The sequence below is a fragment of the Acanthisitta chloris genome, unplaced genomic scaffold (genome assembly GCF_000695815.1).
Source record: "Acanthisitta chloris isolate BGI_N310 unplaced genomic scaffold, ASM69581v1 scaffold9553, whole genome shotgun sequence".
Classification (NCBI taxonomy): Eukaryota; Metazoa; Chordata; class Aves; order Passeriformes; family Acanthisittidae; genus Acanthisitta; species Acanthisitta chloris.
The window spans coordinates 31,845-48,683 of NW_008664337.1; the positions used below are offsets into that span (position 1 = coordinate 31,845).

Sequence of the window (16,839 nt, forward strand, 5' to 3'; positions counted from 1 at the left end):
AATCCAGATAAGCATTCAGAAAGCTGAAGACTTTGCTGAATTCTTTTGATCTGAAAGTGTTATCTGGGAAGCCTAAGAACAGCTTTGCCAGATTTCCCATCTTTCTGCTGCTCATAAAGCTGGAAATAGGTGAAAACAGCATTTCTGTGAGCTTGTAAGATGTGGAAGTGCATTGAGGCCTGGCTTTCTGTTCTCTGGGCCTCAGTTTTCCTCTGGCCTATGTGCCAGATGTCCTTAGCTCCTTTTGCCTATTTCAGGAGAAGGGAAACAATCCTCACCTTTCTGCACAGGTCTAACACAGATTTTCATTAGTTAACTGAAGGCTTTAAATGAATGGAAGTGACCTAAAACTACTGCTTTTCCCCGATTTTCTCAAGGTCTCTAAAATGACATCCCCTCACTGCCATCATCAGGAAAGAAAAGCTCCTTTCTCCCAGGGTACTTGTAGTGAAACAGATCCGATTCCAGGGATCCAGCAGGCAGGACAATGGGAGAACAACCTGCAGCCCCTGGTTCTGAATCCAGGCAGGTACCACAGGGAGAAGGGGTAACACTGTCCTAGAGGTGACTAATACTGTGGCTGCTATTGCCAGCCCACAGGAAAAGATAGTTAGTCACTATCTTCTGCTTGAGAGCCTTGGGAGTTAGTCACTATCTTCTGCTTGAGAGCTGCAATGTCTTTGCTGATCAATCCACAGAGCTTGGGAAGGCCTCTGCCAGCTACATCAGACACATAAGAACAAGCAGTGATTAAAACCTCTCTCTTGCTCCCCATGTCTTTCTCTAACCTCATATCCAAGAGTTACCTTCCTCTTTATATCCTTCTCATGTCCCTCCATTCCCTCTTTGATGTCCCAATGCCCCATGAGGTCCCTCCTCTTCCAGCAAACACAGATTTTCTTACATCCCATCTATTTAATACCCACAAGACAAAACCAATTCATGACCTTGGTGCCTTGCTCCTTCCCTCCTGTGCCAGGGGACTCATCCGTGGTGTAGCTCCAAGTTATAGCTACTCTGGGAGACAAGGCTGTCTTCACAAACAAGGCAGCCTGTACAGAATGCACAATCAAATGGTTTTGCACAGCAAAACCACTCCACCAGGACAGATAAAAGCATGGGAAGAAAGGAAATGCAGATATCCAGGCTCTGGGACTTTATGGGAAGGAGGATATAACATGCAGTGAAGTGGATGTCAACACACGGTGACACAAGAACTAAATAAGAGCTGCAATAACAAAGTCACAGAGAATGAAATGAAGGTGAAAACAAAAGGAAAAATACAGAGAGAATGCATCCACATGCTCAGTTCCCCCTGTGCTTGTTCTAGTGTATGGAATAATTTGGGGACATTATGTTTCTGTTGCTATTTAAATAGGCCACAATACAAACCCTAAAAGTATCAGGAATCCAGCCCTGGAAAAACAATGTGGTGCTTTGCTGCTGCAAAGCCTCCAGTGCCAAGTCCTATCGTGCTGCTTTTGTCCCCCAGCAGTTGTGACAGAGCTGCTCACAGCAGAGCGTTTGAGATGCACAGACAGCCTGCGTGGCGATGGTTAATGACTTCAACACGGGGGACTGGCCCCTGTGACATCTTCAAGCTTTCATGTGCAAGAAAAAAACACCCAATTACGTCCACAGCAGTGTGCAAAGATGCTTCCCTGCCTTGTCTTTCCTTTCCAATGCCCCAAAGTAACGCCTTCCTTCTGGTCACTGACCCCATTAGCCGCATCCTAAGCCAAGGGAATTTGGAGAGCTGAGGCTACAGTAATGTTTTGTCTAAGGGAAAGCCATTACAAACCAGCACATGGCACGGGAGAGAATTAAGGACTGGGTTTAGGAATAGCAGTGAGGATTGTCAGGGTGTTGGAGTTAATATTCAGAGTGCAAATCCCCGGGAAGTCAGCACTGCTTGTTACATGATCAGCCTACATTCACGCATCAGTGCACCTTTGCTTAGGCCCTGCAGTGACAAGCATCTGGATTTTAGGATTTCAGGTAAACTAAGCAGTAAATTTGCTCCTTCCTCTTCTGCTACACAACAGTAAAAATAGATACCGAGATGGCAAAACTCAAAGGGATTTAGGAACTCATCTGCCTCTCCGGCGGCAGCGGCTCCGCTGGCAGCAGGTGGTGCTACGAACCCGACAGCAGCACACAGGCACTAATGTGTAACGTCTCCCTGCTCGGGAAAACTGCTCTCATGGAGAAATGGGACTGGTACACCTGAGATACACTGCTGGTAACACTGCTGCACTGCATGGGGCCTGTTCGACCCGTGGATGGGGCAAAAAAGTGACTGGGTGCTAAGAAACAAGGGGGTTTTCTCAGCTGGTTTTGTCTGAATTGCTCCTTCTGGAAGCAAACCTGGAGCTCCCCACTCCCCCATGCAACCCAGGGGGCCCGGGAGGTGTTGGGTTCCTCCTGATTTTGTCCCAGAGCTGTGAGTTATGGTAAGGCAGGGAAAAGCAGTCAGTGCTGGTGTAAAGCTGTGACTCACCAAGGACCTTCTGCAGGTGAGCTGGTCCAGAAAAGCACAAGTCACGTCACCAAGGAAAGGTCTGGTGCGTGCTGAATTACCAAACCGAGCCAGAACCTGAGCTGGTGTTTATGCAAAGCTCCCAGGAAGGAAAAGGATTGATTGAAATAGTGGCGTGGTCAGCATGGAGTGTTCTATTATCTTGTTTACTCATGGTCAGAATAGGGACCTCACCCTGGATTACACACACCAGTTTATCTCAAGTTACTGGTGACTATGCAAGCTGTTAGTTTGCAAGTCTGATACTGCTCTGATTAGAAAACCAAGCTGCAAGACTCAACTCCTTGTTGAAGGACAAGCTCAGAATCTCAGGTGCCACCACCGCACACTACACACTAATGTTACAACCTGACCAGGTTCTGTCCTCTCAGCCAGAAACATCACCTAAGGATCCTGTTGTGCCCCTTAAAACAGATGTCAAAGCACCTTTGAGGATTTCTGCCAGACAGGACGCGCAAAGCTAAGGCACCTGTCCTTCAGCAGTGAGCTCAGCACAGCCACACAGCTCATACCCAGACAGAAGGCAAAGCCATGACAGCATTCCAGCCTGCTCCTGATTAACAAGTGGCATTTCCAGGGACCCCGTGGGCAGCCAAACAGGTCTGCAGACACAGCAGTGCTTCCGGATTAGACATTTTCCAAAGATTATTCCTTTCTAACCAAGCAGCTAAATTGAATGAGCTCTCTCAGCTGCCCACCAGGCCAGCAGCAAAGGACGTTGTGCCGCTGGAACTGGCTGCAGAGATCAAAGGAGCTACTTATCCTGGAACAAAGCTGGAGGAAAGGATTAGTCACTGCCGAAAGCCACAGGAGCTGCGTTGGCAGTGAACCCAACCAAACTGCTCAGAAATGCCTCCAAGCACACACATCACCTCAGCCTGCAGGAAGAGCAGAAAGCAAACTGCTGCAGGGCTTTTCCAGCCACAGCTCTGCCACTGAGGGACCTGCACACATGTAGGAGACAGAGGGGAGCTGGAAGTTCAGGCTCTCACTTCTTAGAACGTGAGCAGAGGCTGAGAAAATATTGGTTTGGGCTGAATAAGGTTTAGTTCCAAATCACAGAATCCTGGAATGGCTTGAGTTGGAAGAGACCTTAAAGATCATCTCGTTCCACTCCCTGCCATGGGCAGGGACACCTCCCACCAGCCCAGGTTGCTCCAAGCCCCATCCAACCTGGCCTGGAACACTCCCAGGGACGGAGCAGCCACAGCTGCTCTGGGCAACCTGTGCCAGTGCCTCACCACCCTCACAGCCAAGAACTCCTTCCCAATATCCCATCTCTCCCTGCCCTCTGGCAGTGGGAAGCCATTCCCTGTGTCCTGTCCCTCCAGGCCCTTGTCCCAAGTCCCTCTGCAGCTCTCTTGGAGCCACTTGAGGCACTGGAAGGGGCTCTGAGGTCTCCCTGCAGCCTTCTCTTCCCCTGGTTGAACACCCCCAGCTCTCCCAGCCTGGATTCATGGCAGAGCTGCTCCAGCCCTGTGAACAACTTAATGGCCTCCTCTGGACAAACAGACTTTCTTCAGATCAACTCTGTCTGTTCGAGCTCAATTCATTTTTTGATACTTTCAGGATTAAAACCAGAGCAGAAACAGGCAAAACACAGCAGGATCTGAATCTTCCTGGGTGCATCTGATTACCATCTTCACGGACTGAGTATTTTGTTTCATTTGTTTCCCTTTGCTTCTATTCATGTGAATGAAAATGCTGTCAAGGAGAGTGAGGTTTCTCCTGTCTTTGCCTGAAATCCTGAGCACAGCGAGGCTGGAAGACTCTATCCCAGAATTGAGCCAGATCTTCTCCTTGATGACTGACTCCTTCATTACTTTGCTGCCAGAGACCTTTCCAGGATTAATGTGTGTGCAAGGGCAGTGCAGGAGAACAGCTGAACTCACTCAAACCCTACTGCAGTCTTCCCACCTGTTCAGAGCAGGATTTAATCCAAATTCCTTTCCTCTTTTCTGGCCTGTAAGCATGGAATAGCAGCAGCACTTGCTGGTGAGGTGTGAGCAGCACCATTCCATGGACCTCAGCATCCACAGCAATGTGGTGGACAGGAAGACTCCTAACTCTGCTACAAGGGAATGGAGCTCAACTGCTGACAGGGATTGGTCATCCAGAATGTTAATTCATTGAGTATGCTGTGACTTTGCCAGATGTCCCGGACAGCTTGAAGGATGCATCAACACTGTATAAATCCTGCAGGATGGAGCTCAGAATCATAACAATGTTTTGAGTTGGAAGGGACCTTACAACTCATCCAGTTCCAACCCCCTGCCACGGGCAGGGACCTTTCACTAGCCCAGGTTGCTCCAAGCCCCATCCAACCTGGCCTGGAACACTTCCAGGTATGGGGCAGCCACAGCTGCTCTAGGCAACAAAGAAAGAAGTTCAGCAGTGGTTGTGATGTGACTGTTGGTGCTGGAACAGTCACACTCTCCAGGTGCATGTGTCTTGGGAAGTTCTCCCAAGGCAGTGCTGGAGAAAAAGCACTTGGGAAAAGCAAGTTTCTAAGCTTGTACAAACAAACCTTCTCATTTACAACCTTTGTTTTTTGCTGTGCTACTGTTTAATGTGAGATGGGAACAATTTTTACAGCTCAACTTCGGCACAAAGGCACTTTAAATGTGAGGATAATGTACCTACATCTGTTCCAGGGCAGCCCTGAATGACTACACACAACTTCACATTAAGTTATATTTACACCTAGTCACTTCAGGCTGGGTACAGGGCCGGAATATTTTATCAGACTCCTGCACAGCATAGGAAACTTACTGATTTTTCAGTCAATTATGACATCACAAGAAATCTAGATTTAAGTAAAAGTGTTAAAAACCCAAATCTATTCTGTAGCCTTGTTTATCTCATTATCCATGAAAGATGCAATGCAGCTTTGAGCTTTATTCTTGATTAATTCCCAGCCCACCAGGGAAAAGAAACCACATAAGCTGGAGGACCAAATCACAACCAAGCAGTACACTTTGCAAAACAGTTTTCAAGGAACTGATCAATGAACTAAGGTCAACCCAGGCAGCAGGGCTGAAGGAAGAGCTCTCCTGTGGGGAATTCTGCCAGTACAGAGCCACACAGATCAAGTGTAGTCCTAAGTCCCACCAAGGAACTGCTGGAGCTCTTGCCACCAGCAGCCCCTAGGTGGGACTTAGGACTCTATATGCTTCCAAAGGGTCTTTCAGCCCATGACATGCTACACACATTGCTTTGGCTCATTAGGCTGTGACTTACATACAATGGTAAAATGGTTGGGGTGGGAAGGGACTTGGCACATCATCCCATCTCACCCCCTACCATGAGCAGGGACACCTTCCACCAGCCCAGGCTGCTCCCAGCCCCATCCAGCCTGGCCTGGAACACTCCCAGGGATGGAACAGCCACAGCTGCTCTGGGAAATCCATTCCAGTGCCTCAGCATCCTCACAGGGAACAATTCCTTCCTAATATCTAATGTAAATCCACCCTCCCTCAGCTCGAGACCATCCCCCTGGTCCTGCTGCTCCACACACAGACTATGCAGTGTCTCAGATAAAGAAGGTTTGGCTCAGCTCAGGACTCTGAGGGCTGCAGGGGCCACACTGGAGCTGGAATACAAGCAAAGAATTCCTCTGCCAAGGGAATCCCTCTGAGGCTAAGGAAAAGGACTTTCCAGTATCTCCATGGCCTCCTCTGGACTCACTCCAGCAGCTCCACATCCTTTCTTCAACAAACTTCTGGCTTCAGGTGCTTTGATCATGGATCATGCTGGCACACATGTTCTGCTGTTGTGCTGCTCCTCAGAGTCAGAGGTTGCCTGGACCCACATCAATCACAAGAGGGACACCCTCATCCAATCCTCCTCTCTCCATGTTTTCCCTGCATAGCTCTGTGCTTTGGGATCTGAACACAGGGCAAGTCCTTGCATCCCAATGTTACTGGAAACACATTTGTTACTCAGAGATACAGCACTGCTTCCAGATCTGAGAGAATTGGATATTCCCCATCAAAAGACACTTTTTCCCCCATAAGGAAATCAGATTCACAGCTCTGCAGTTTCCCTTGACAGCAGCACGTACAGCCTTGTGTTTCCTGCCAGCCTCACATCCCCACCTGCCTCTCCCCCTGGCCAGCACATCCCATGTCTCAGCTGCCAAGGCTCAAACAGAGCCTCATCTCTGCTCCCCAAGTTCTTGTTGCCCTTTTCCACTGGCTCTTAAAATGTCTGATGCTGTCTGATGAAGCCCAGGTAAGTTTTCCACGATTGCCACATTAAACCATCCATGTAGATGAATACAACAGACTCCCAATGTGATTAAAATCCAGTCTGGAGCTGGACTCAGCAACAAGCACGTCGGTGGGATGGATGCCTGGAGGCTGCACAGGGTTAACCCTCCTGTGAGAGATCCCAGGAGACTTGGGCTCTTTTAAAAATTGGGATTTAGAAAAATGGGAAGAAAGCAGAACTATGATCGCACCAACAGGCTCTTTCAAGAAGGATCCTGGAAGAAGCTCCCTGTGCTCCACCCATTCCCTGGCACTTAGAATCACAGAATCATAGAATCATCCGGGTTGGAAGAGACCTCAAAGCCCATCGAGTCCACCCCACCGTGGTCACTAGACCATAGCACTAAGTGCCACATCCAGTCTTGTCTTGAAAACCTCCAGGGATGGTGAATCCACTTGGGCATGAGCACAGTGTTACCATTCAGCACCCCAAAGTAAAAGGACCTGGGGGTTCTGGTCAACAGGGGCTGAACATGATCCAGCAGCGTGCCAATGCCACAGTATGCCAACAGCATCCTGGCATGTATCAGAAACAGTGTGCCCAGCAGGACCAGGGAAGTGATTGTCTCTTTGTACTCAGGACTGGTGAGGTCATACCTTGAGTGCTGTGTCCAGTTCTGGACCCCTCACTGCAAGAAGGACACTGAGGTGCTAGAGTGTGTCCAGAAAAGGGAACAGAGCTGGAGAAGGGTCTGGAGCACAAGTCCAATGAGGAAAGGCTGAGGAAACTGGGGTTGTTTAGCCTGGGGAAGAGGAGGCTCAGGGGTGACCTTAGCACTCTCTATAATTCTCTGACAGGAGGTTGTAGCCAGGTGGGGATTGGCCTCTTCTCCCAGGTACAAGGGACAGCATGAGAGGACATAGCCTCACAGTGCACTAGGGGAGGTTTAGGTTAGACATTAGGAACAATTTCTTCACAGAAAGTGTGCTTAGACACTGGAATGCACTGCCCAGGGAGGTGGTGGAGTCCCCATCCCTGGAGGTGTTTAAGGAGAGACTGGACAGGGCACTTAATGCCATGATCTCATTGACATGGTGGTATTAGGCCATAGGTTGGGCTGGATGATCTCAGAGGTCTTTCCCAACCTGACAGATTCTGTGATTCTGTGAAAGCAGATTCAAGACAATTTCCTCCTCTGGAACCACATGGTAGCAAACATTCCCTACAGCACATCCCCCACGGAACACAGACTCCAGCGTGTGGCTCAAAGGTAACACACAGAAACTCGTGTGTCAAGTACTCAAAAAGCCAGTGGGACTCCAACACAATAGATGTGCAGATAACAGCAAGGTACAAAAAGCCATTATCTTCCATCAACAGAAACATATTTTTCTTTCACAAATAACTCCCATTAGCAACTCCAAAGAGAACAATTCCTGTTCCGAAGGACGATGCAGTTTTTTGGAAGACACAATGCAAAGATTTTGTAGAATTCAGACATTCAACAGGACTAATGTGAAAGATTATTTTGCAATTATCCAAGCAATTTTCTCTCCTCATTGTCCCCAAACCATAAGGGTTTTTAAATGTGAGCAGAAGGATTTATTCATCACAATAATAATAAAGGAAATATTAAATCAATGAATCTCTTTGCATGCAGCATAAAGCTCACAGTGCTATTAAGCTCAGCAGTGTCCTGTCACATAAACCACACGCAGTTTGTGTTCTTAAACACCATCTCTCTCTTTTATTTTTCCCTTCTCTAATTTGTAAGGCATTATCCTTCCATTTGTCCTCTAAACACGACCAGATTCAGACCACACAGTGTTAGTTCTTGCAGTGGCTCTGTGCCTGTGCTCCCTTACGAGGGCACGTGGAGATTTCTATTCAATATTGATTGTTAATAATGGCCAGTGCAGAAAGTTATGTTGGGATGGCAGAGAAGTCCTAAAATAAATACACAACTAATAATTTAGGAAGAATGAACTCCTTACAAGTCAATGTATGAGTGAGCAGCTGGGTGTGAAAATGAGTATTGTTTATTTAAGGTGTTACTTCTTCAGTTTGGATGAGGAAAACAATTAACCTGAACCTATGCAAAACTCAGTTACAACCCTTGGAACATGGAAGCTCTTAAGGTCACGTTGGCCTTGGCTTGGAATTCCTTCTCTGCCATCCCTTGTAATATAAAGTGGTTTGAGTTTTGAGGCCCTTGCAGTAGGCACAGTGGGTCCCTTTTTGTTTTAATAAAAAATTCATCTGGTAAAGTGCAGAAACAGTTACTACTTAGGTATTTATAAGGTGTCAACTGTCCTCACAGTGTGATACTTAAAGAGCCTCAGGAAAGATTCCCAATAACCAAGAATCTCTAGCTTTAAGCCTTGAGATTCAAATCAGGCTCCACACAAGCAATTCCTGTTCCATGAATGCTAAAACCTGGCACCTCTTGGTTTTCTCCGCTGATAAAGCATCCAGACATCTCCAACCATCCCAGATGACTGAAGCTGAGCTGACACAGAAGAGCTACAGCCAACTTCAACACACAAACCCCACCATGAAGCAAGACCACAGTAGCTACATCTTTCTTACCATGATTGGGACGCCGATGTCTGGCCACAAAAGATCCTCGGAGGGAAGTTTGGGAGAGTTCCACACTACCACAACTTTATTTAAGTACGGGAGACCATTGAGCCTTTCTAGGGAGTTCATCAACACTTCCTCCCGCTCATAAGTCAACATCACCACCGTGAACTGCTCCCGGGGGACGTTGCCACCCAAAGCAGCCTGGAACTCCTTCCCAGAGCCACCTGCTCCTCCACCAATTGGTCGAAATCCAGTCCCAGACCCCAAAAATTTTGCTTCTGATGGTAAAACGGGGTCAAAGGGAGTGTAGGGGAAGAGGTGGAAAGGCCCCGGAGCGGAATTCCAATTCCTGTAGATATCCATTGCAGTGAGGGTGAAATTGCGGAGATATTTGGGAGATGCATAGGGTGGTTCTGTTTCCACAGGCCCCAGGTCCAGGTCACCGTTGTCTGCCATATTGGGGTCAGTACCAGCAGCTTTGCCAGACCGGTGGGGAATCTCCACTGCAGGTTCTTCTCGGATAGGAGCAGCCGGGATTTGGATTCGAGTCCTTATGATAGCTAAGACTGTGCTGAAGACGTTGTCAGAGGTGGAGAAATAGGTCTCCCACAAGAAGCGGCCCTGCCTCCTCATGGCAAGGAGATCGTTGTCAGAAATGCTTCTCAGAAGAAAGTGCACTTCTGTGATACGTGGCTTTGGTATAATTAAGGCTGCCTCGTTCCACCGGATCACATCGTTGTAGGGTAGCTGAACTTGCTCTCCAAGAACCACCGGGATGGCTCCGACTTCCAGAGCCTCAAACAGTCTCATGGTACACCCAGCGGAGATCACTAAATGGGTGTCCCCGGGGGTGATTATCAGTGCAAAAGTAGATAGCTTCAGTAGCTCTAGTCTGTCATCCCTTTCTCCACACAGAGCCCACTCAGTGGGCAGACTCGCCTTAGGCTGGTTCTTACATGTGAACTCCACCAAAACAAAGTCCAACTTGCTGTCCTGAACAGCCTTCAAGGTGGTGATGATGCGATCGTCGTAGTCAGCTGGGGCATTGCCTTCGATTTCCTCCTCGAAAGAGCGAACCTCCTGCAAGCTGGATCTGAGAGACTCGATCTTTTCCCCCTGGAAACTAAACAGGTATTTACGCTTGACCGGCACCTGGGGTGGGATTTCTAGGAAATTGGGTTCGGACATAGCGTGGACCAGAGGCGACACCACAATATCAAACCCTGGTCGATACTGCACATCGTAAAAAGTGGACTGGGCAACCATGGCGCGCCCTGTGCTGATGTTGTAAATGAAGTTCTGAGTCTCCGATTTCCTCGATAAATTGATGATGAGATGGTTATGTCCATCAGTCCTCCAATATGGCAAAGAGTGCAACTGTTGCTCTAGTTCAGTAGGTTTTGGCATTACAGGCTCTTGCATTTCCCCCACTAAAATTATATACACACAAGCAATATTTGCATTTTCAGTAACATAAACATTAGTTCTGACAGTCGCCTCAAAGGCTTGTTTGATTAAAGGGTCTAAGGAACTACCAAAAGGGAAATCATCGCTGTTGTAGACATAGACTGGAAAGCCAGATGTCAACGGGCAGCGTGAGTAGTCGAAGCAGTTGTGTAGCCTGCAGTTCCGGTTGGATTTTGGCAGGGGGAAGGTCGCGTCGTCCTTGTCAGGCAACAGCCGGATGGGCAAGGAGAGCTTGGGTTGGTTCTGAGCCATCAGCTCTTTGTAGGAATGCTCAGTCTGGCTGATGACGTTCTTCAACTGCAGCAGGTCCTGCTTGGCATTCTCAATGCTCTTTTTGCAGGCCTCGATCTTCAGGTTGAGCTTGGCGATCTCACTGTTGAGCTCCTGCCGCTTGGCCTCGAGCTGGAGCAGCTCCTCACTGACCGACTCACGGATGCGGCACAGGTCCTGCACATGCTTCACCTCACACAGCTCGTTGCCGGTCCGAGGGCCAAAGATGCGCTTGCCGGCATCGTCCGCATCGTCGATGGTGGTTAGGTAGTAGTGGGCAATGAGGGGAAAGAAGACAAGGATAACAAAGAGGGTGAAACTAAGCCAGGTGAGCCGGATCCGACTGGACCATCTCAACACCCACGGCTGGCCTCCATTCCCCACTCCCCCATTCCGCAACATCGTATATCCAGTCATGAGTTCCAAAGTCGCTGCGCACCCAATCACGTTGGATCAGTAGCCATAACCAGAAGAGTTTTTATAGCGAGTCTCTTGGAAAAAAATGTTATTGTGCCTGCTTAACCAGAAGCCAATGGAAGGGGAATTTCATCTTCTTGCTGTGCTGACGGCTCTTCCACACTTGTTCTGCTGCAGGCACAACTCTTGATCCCGTTGGACTCAATCACTGACCTCCTCACCCACCCCAACCCACCCTTGGTCTGTGGGCAACCTTTGCTGCAAGTGTCACAGTGTTGTCATGGTGATTCAAAGTCTCCACCGGCAGAAGAAAAGCACAATGGGATTGAGCCAAACTCTACTGCTGCTCTCGACATCCTGCATTACCATCCAATGAATATGCAGAGGCACCAGCCATTGTGGAGGACCCAGAAGAGACTCGCAGGAATGTCAGTCTCTCTCATCGCTGCTGCAAGGATGGAGCTCTGCCATTCCTGTAAGAGAACAATCACACAGTCAGACAATGCAAACAAAACAACCCCTTAGGAGAGGCTGAGGCAACTGAGGAGGCTCAGCCTAGAGAACGGGAGGCTTAGCGGTGACCTTAGCACTCTCCACAACTTCCTGACAGGAGGATGGAGCCAGGTGGGAGTTGGTCTTTTCTCCCAGGCAACAAGTGACAGGACTAGAGGACATAGCCTCCAGCTGCACTAGGGGAGGTTTAGGTTAAACATTAGGAAGAGTTTCTGCATAGAAAGGGTGATTAGACATTGCAATGGACTATCCAGGGAGATGGTGGAGTCACCATCCCTGGAGGTGTTTAAGGAGAGACTGGACGTGGAACTTAGTGCTATGTTCTAGCTGACATGGTGATGTTAGGCCATAGGTTGGACTTGATGACCTCAAGGTCTTTTCCGATCTCGGTGATTCTGTGATTCTGAAGGCATTGCTAGATTTAAAAGCAACTGTCCTCTCTCAAAAGAGCAACCTTCATACATGATCAATACCTCTGGGGTTAATACCAGCACACCTGAGAAGGTGATGGGATTCATTAGATGAGGACACACGGCTTACTCCAGGCACTCTGCTCTTCATTAGGGTTTCATGCTTCAGTGGCCAAACCACAAACATCAGAGCCCTGGACCTGGATTCCTATTTCTGCCATTGTCTTGCTGTGTAACTCAGGAGAAGCTGTTTAACATCTGCAAGGACCTGTCTCCTCACGTACAGAACAGAGACATTAACATACACCTGCTCTCCCTGCCGGCCTCGGTGTGATCCTGGGACACAGCAGTGCTGGGAATTTGTACTGCATAACTGAGTGTAATCACCATTGTTCTGCTCTAGTGACTGGAGCTGATGAGGAATTTTTAGATGAAGTGTTTTGCTTTCATTTCCTGCTGGAAAATTTTGATTCATTGCATGAGAAAGTTTAAAGGGAACCTACTTGTGTTGGTTATGATTAACTTCACTGGCTGAGTATGAGAGAATTCCTGGTCAACACTGAACAAGTCTATGCTGTGCATTAAAGCAAAGATGCTGAAGTTAGGATCCACTCAGTATTGTATCACCCAAGTGGTATCGGCTTGCTTAGATGTACCTTTTTCCTTGAAAAACTTGTTAAATGCATAGGCATTTTTAAAAAAAACAAGGATATGGCAAAAATCCCTGGAGAGGGACATTTTAAAAGGGCACAAAGTGGGAATGGCCATAAGCTGAAGGAGAGTAGGTTTAGATTAGATATTAGGGAGAAGTTCTTTCCTGTGAGGGTAGTGAAGCACTAGCTCATAGACGTTGTGGCTGCTCCATCCCTGAAAGTGTTCCAGGCCAGGTTGGATGAGGCTTGGAGCAACCTGGTCTAGTGGAAAGTGTCCCTACCCATGGCACAGGGAGCAGAACAAGATGAGCTTTAAGGTCCTTCCAACCCAAACCATTTATGATTTTACGAGTCCTGGGTCTATGCCAACAGATTTAAATCTAGGCCACATCAATATGCTGCCACTAGAACCTCTCTCCCTTCCCTTTTATTAGCATCCTCCAAGGTACTAAAGTTTCTGGGATATTCCTTCACACACAGGACTTTCCACTTCACTGATGAATATAGTGCTGGGCTTAGCCTCAGCTCCTGCACAGCCTCAAGAGAAGCTTATTCATTTCCGCTTCAATTTTTAATTAGAGGAAAGTAATCTGTGGTGGTGGTGGTCATTTTTCACTAGATCTGTTTAATGCTCCTCTCATCTACTCATCAAGAACTAGCAGAAAGAAGGTGAGGAAGCGAATCTCAGCTGAAATACACATCTGGAAACGGGCCAAAGCAAGAAAATTCACCTTAAAAGAGCAGAGAGAAGTCAGGAGGAATTTTCAGCGTAGGACACAAGCGCGTGTCAGGAAAAATGAATGGAAAATTTGATTTTCTCCAGGAAAAATCATCATGAAAGGGGAAATATGTAGAGTAATAAAGCATAATCCCTAGGCCTATTGTTACATGACCATTTGCTGTCAGTACTTAACGCCCCATGATTAAATGGGATTTTCCCCTCCCCACGACCCACAACTGAGTTGCACAGCAGAATGGGCACTTAAAACTAAGGCAGGTTTTAAATTCCTAACGTTGGCAAACAGCACTGGTGTAAACTGTTGAAAGCCAGGAGGATAAAGGGGCTAAAAAGTCAGCAAAAGGCTAAATCAGCTTTCTTGAACCTTGGCAGCACGTTGCTGCAGGCAGATGGGGGAGGCTCCAGCCTCGGATCCCACACAGCAGCAGGGTTTCAGCAGGCACCACTGCACAGACCAGGCAACTGAAGGAAAAAAAATAAATAATACTACTAATAAAAGAAGCTTTTAAAGTCTGATATTCTTAAATTTTTCCCCATTTTTAAGCTCTCTGTAGGAAAAGAAGCTCAAGCTGTGTGTGTGTGTGTGCCAGTCAGGCAGTTCCAGCTATTTCAACCTGGTCTCACAGGGGCTGCAAAGATCCTGGAACTGCCACCAGTTTTCTGCAAACAGCTGGCCAGGAGATGAGCTGCCCTATTAATCCTTTTCCTGAGGGAAATGCCAAAGCACACCCTCACTGGAACATCAGCACATCTAAAAATCAGCTTAACTTCAAGGCACACGTGGGGAAAACAAGCTCTGATGTTTTTTACTTGGGATAAGTGCGGTCAAACCTTGCAGAGTATTGAGACAACATGAAAACAAGGGATCATAAACGTGGCCAAGAAATAGTGAGACACATGGACATTCTCTTTTGGACTAGACAAAGAAAACTGAAGCCCCACAGGCAGTAAAGGCAGTCCCAAAGGTTATCAGCTGAGACTGCATCTAAATCCTGGTCCTTTGTAGCTGCTTTGCCTATTTATAAGCCTTAAACAGAAACGAAATGGCAAAATGGACTCCCTAAAATGGCAACTTGGGTCATTGAAAAGCTAAATCCATCGCTCCACACATGATCCTCTGCAGCTGTTCTGCCACCTAATCCTTCCAGTGGCTCCTCTGCTCCTTCCCTTCTTTGACACAGAACAAACTTTATCCTCCTGACCTAAAAATGTGGGTTGTGAATTAAAGATATCTGTATGCTGAGAAACCTGAAGCTGACAAAGTGACTCTGTCGCTCACTTGGAAACACCACATGGGAAAGAGCAGAGCAGGCTGGGGAAGGATTTAAAATGCACCACACATGGCTTGGGATCAGTTAAAAGTATTGACTGTCAGTATGAAATATGTGCTGGTGCTAAAGTGAGCACTTTAGACACACTCTTGGACTCTTCTTCATTATTGAGACTTTATTCCTCATCAACTCCACAGAGCCTGAGGTTGTAACATGTTGTCATTAGGACTTATGAAGAAAGGCTAAGTAAAAACCCTACCCGTGGTTTTACCAAGACAGACTTCAGTGTTATATTTAAGGGCAAGAAGCAGCCCTGGGGAAACAGGCTGCTGCTTTCCATCATTTCCAAGAAGAAATGTGGGAGGAGAAGAAACAGGTTAGCTGCTGAGCTTTCCAGCCAACTCATCCCTCTCATTCCCAAGTACTATTTAGTTCTTTAAACTGTTCGAGCCCCACACTGAAAACTCTTGTTGATGTTATAGCACAGTGGTGCTGCCTGATAGAGCTAATTACACACGGAGAAAAAAGCAGGAAGAGCTCTTAGGAATCAGAAGAACCATAATTACCAGAGTCTCTTCCCAAATGCCAACCTGATTGACTTCTGGGGCATGACAGATGTGAACACTGCACTCCCTTCTCCCATGGAACAGGGCTGTGAAACTAAATTGCTGCTTAAGCACATTGTCAAATCTCAGGTTGCATTCCCAGCTTTCCTCAGCTACACAGCAGGCACTCCCTGTGCCAGCGAAGTTGTGGGAACACCTGATGTTCTCTCCTACAACATTTCTAGGAAGAGCCAGGCTGCTCTGATCTGTGGATGTTCATGGAGTCATTACTCCGCAAATGTTCAAAGTCCTTCTGCAACCCCCGAGCACACCTATTCCTCCCTGCTTATACCTCCATTTATCCATCTCCTTATAAAATTAGGTAAATACCATTCCTTTCTCAGCACGTTTGTGAACAGAACCTGGAAAATTCAATCTTATGGTCTTAGCAGAGCAATACATAACCATTAGGCAGAACATGACACAGACTGCACTGTGGGGAGGAAAATCCACAGGGATCCTGAATCTGCTAAATTAGAGTTCCCAAACTGTCTCTATGCATCCATACTCATCCTTACTCTCTTTTCCTATGAAATGATGGGTCTGCAGTGTTATTGCTGCTATGTCACCTCCACAAAGTTCTGCTGTCCTGTTCTCCACGGAGAAGGAACTCACCTCTGTCACACCAGATCCCTCCTGGCAGATGGAGAAGGACAGCAAGGAGTGTGTTAGTGGCTCCTGTGCTTTATTTGTCCAGTCTTGGAGAGACAGTTTCTATTGGCAACTCTCTTTCATGAGCACTGAAAATGAAATCAAAAGAGAGAAAGTAAAAATACAGCACATTCTCCTGCTTTAGAACAGAGTTTCTGCTGAAATGCAAAAGAAACGAACACCAAACAGCCCTTGAGGAATGACAAATTTCCACTTCCTAAAGCTCTCAAAGGAAAGGATTACACCCCAAATCTCCCATCACTTTGGGAACAGGAGCAGTTGAACAAGGAGAATAAATCTATTAGGTGTGTGCTTTAAGATACATTTGAGAGCAGATCTTTCAAAGGAGCAGATGGAAAATTCACTCTGAAATGCTTCGCATGCTACAGCCTTAGGGATCATCATGAGGGATTTGTATCATCCTGAGAGCTCACAGGTACAGAGAAATTCTCCCAGACTAAGATCAACACTGCTACATGCACTGGTAATGGTTCCTGTAATCTGTAAAT

General features: G+C 47.3%; 1 protein-coding gene across 1 annotated transcript in view; it reads right to left on the reverse strand.

Annotated features, from left to right (window-relative positions):
• Positions 1-11,488, reverse strand: part of EXTL3 (exostosin-like glycosyltransferase 3) — a 29,991-nt gene extending 18,503 nt beyond the window's left edge. Inside the window, exon 1 of the mRNA XM_009071308.1 lies at positions 9,341-11,488. Within this exon, the coding sequence (XP_009069556.1) occupies positions 9,341-11,488 (2,148 nt within the window). The remainder of the gene's footprint in view (positions 1-9,340) is intronic.
• Between the last annotated feature and the right edge of the window lie 5,351 nt (positions 11,489-16,839).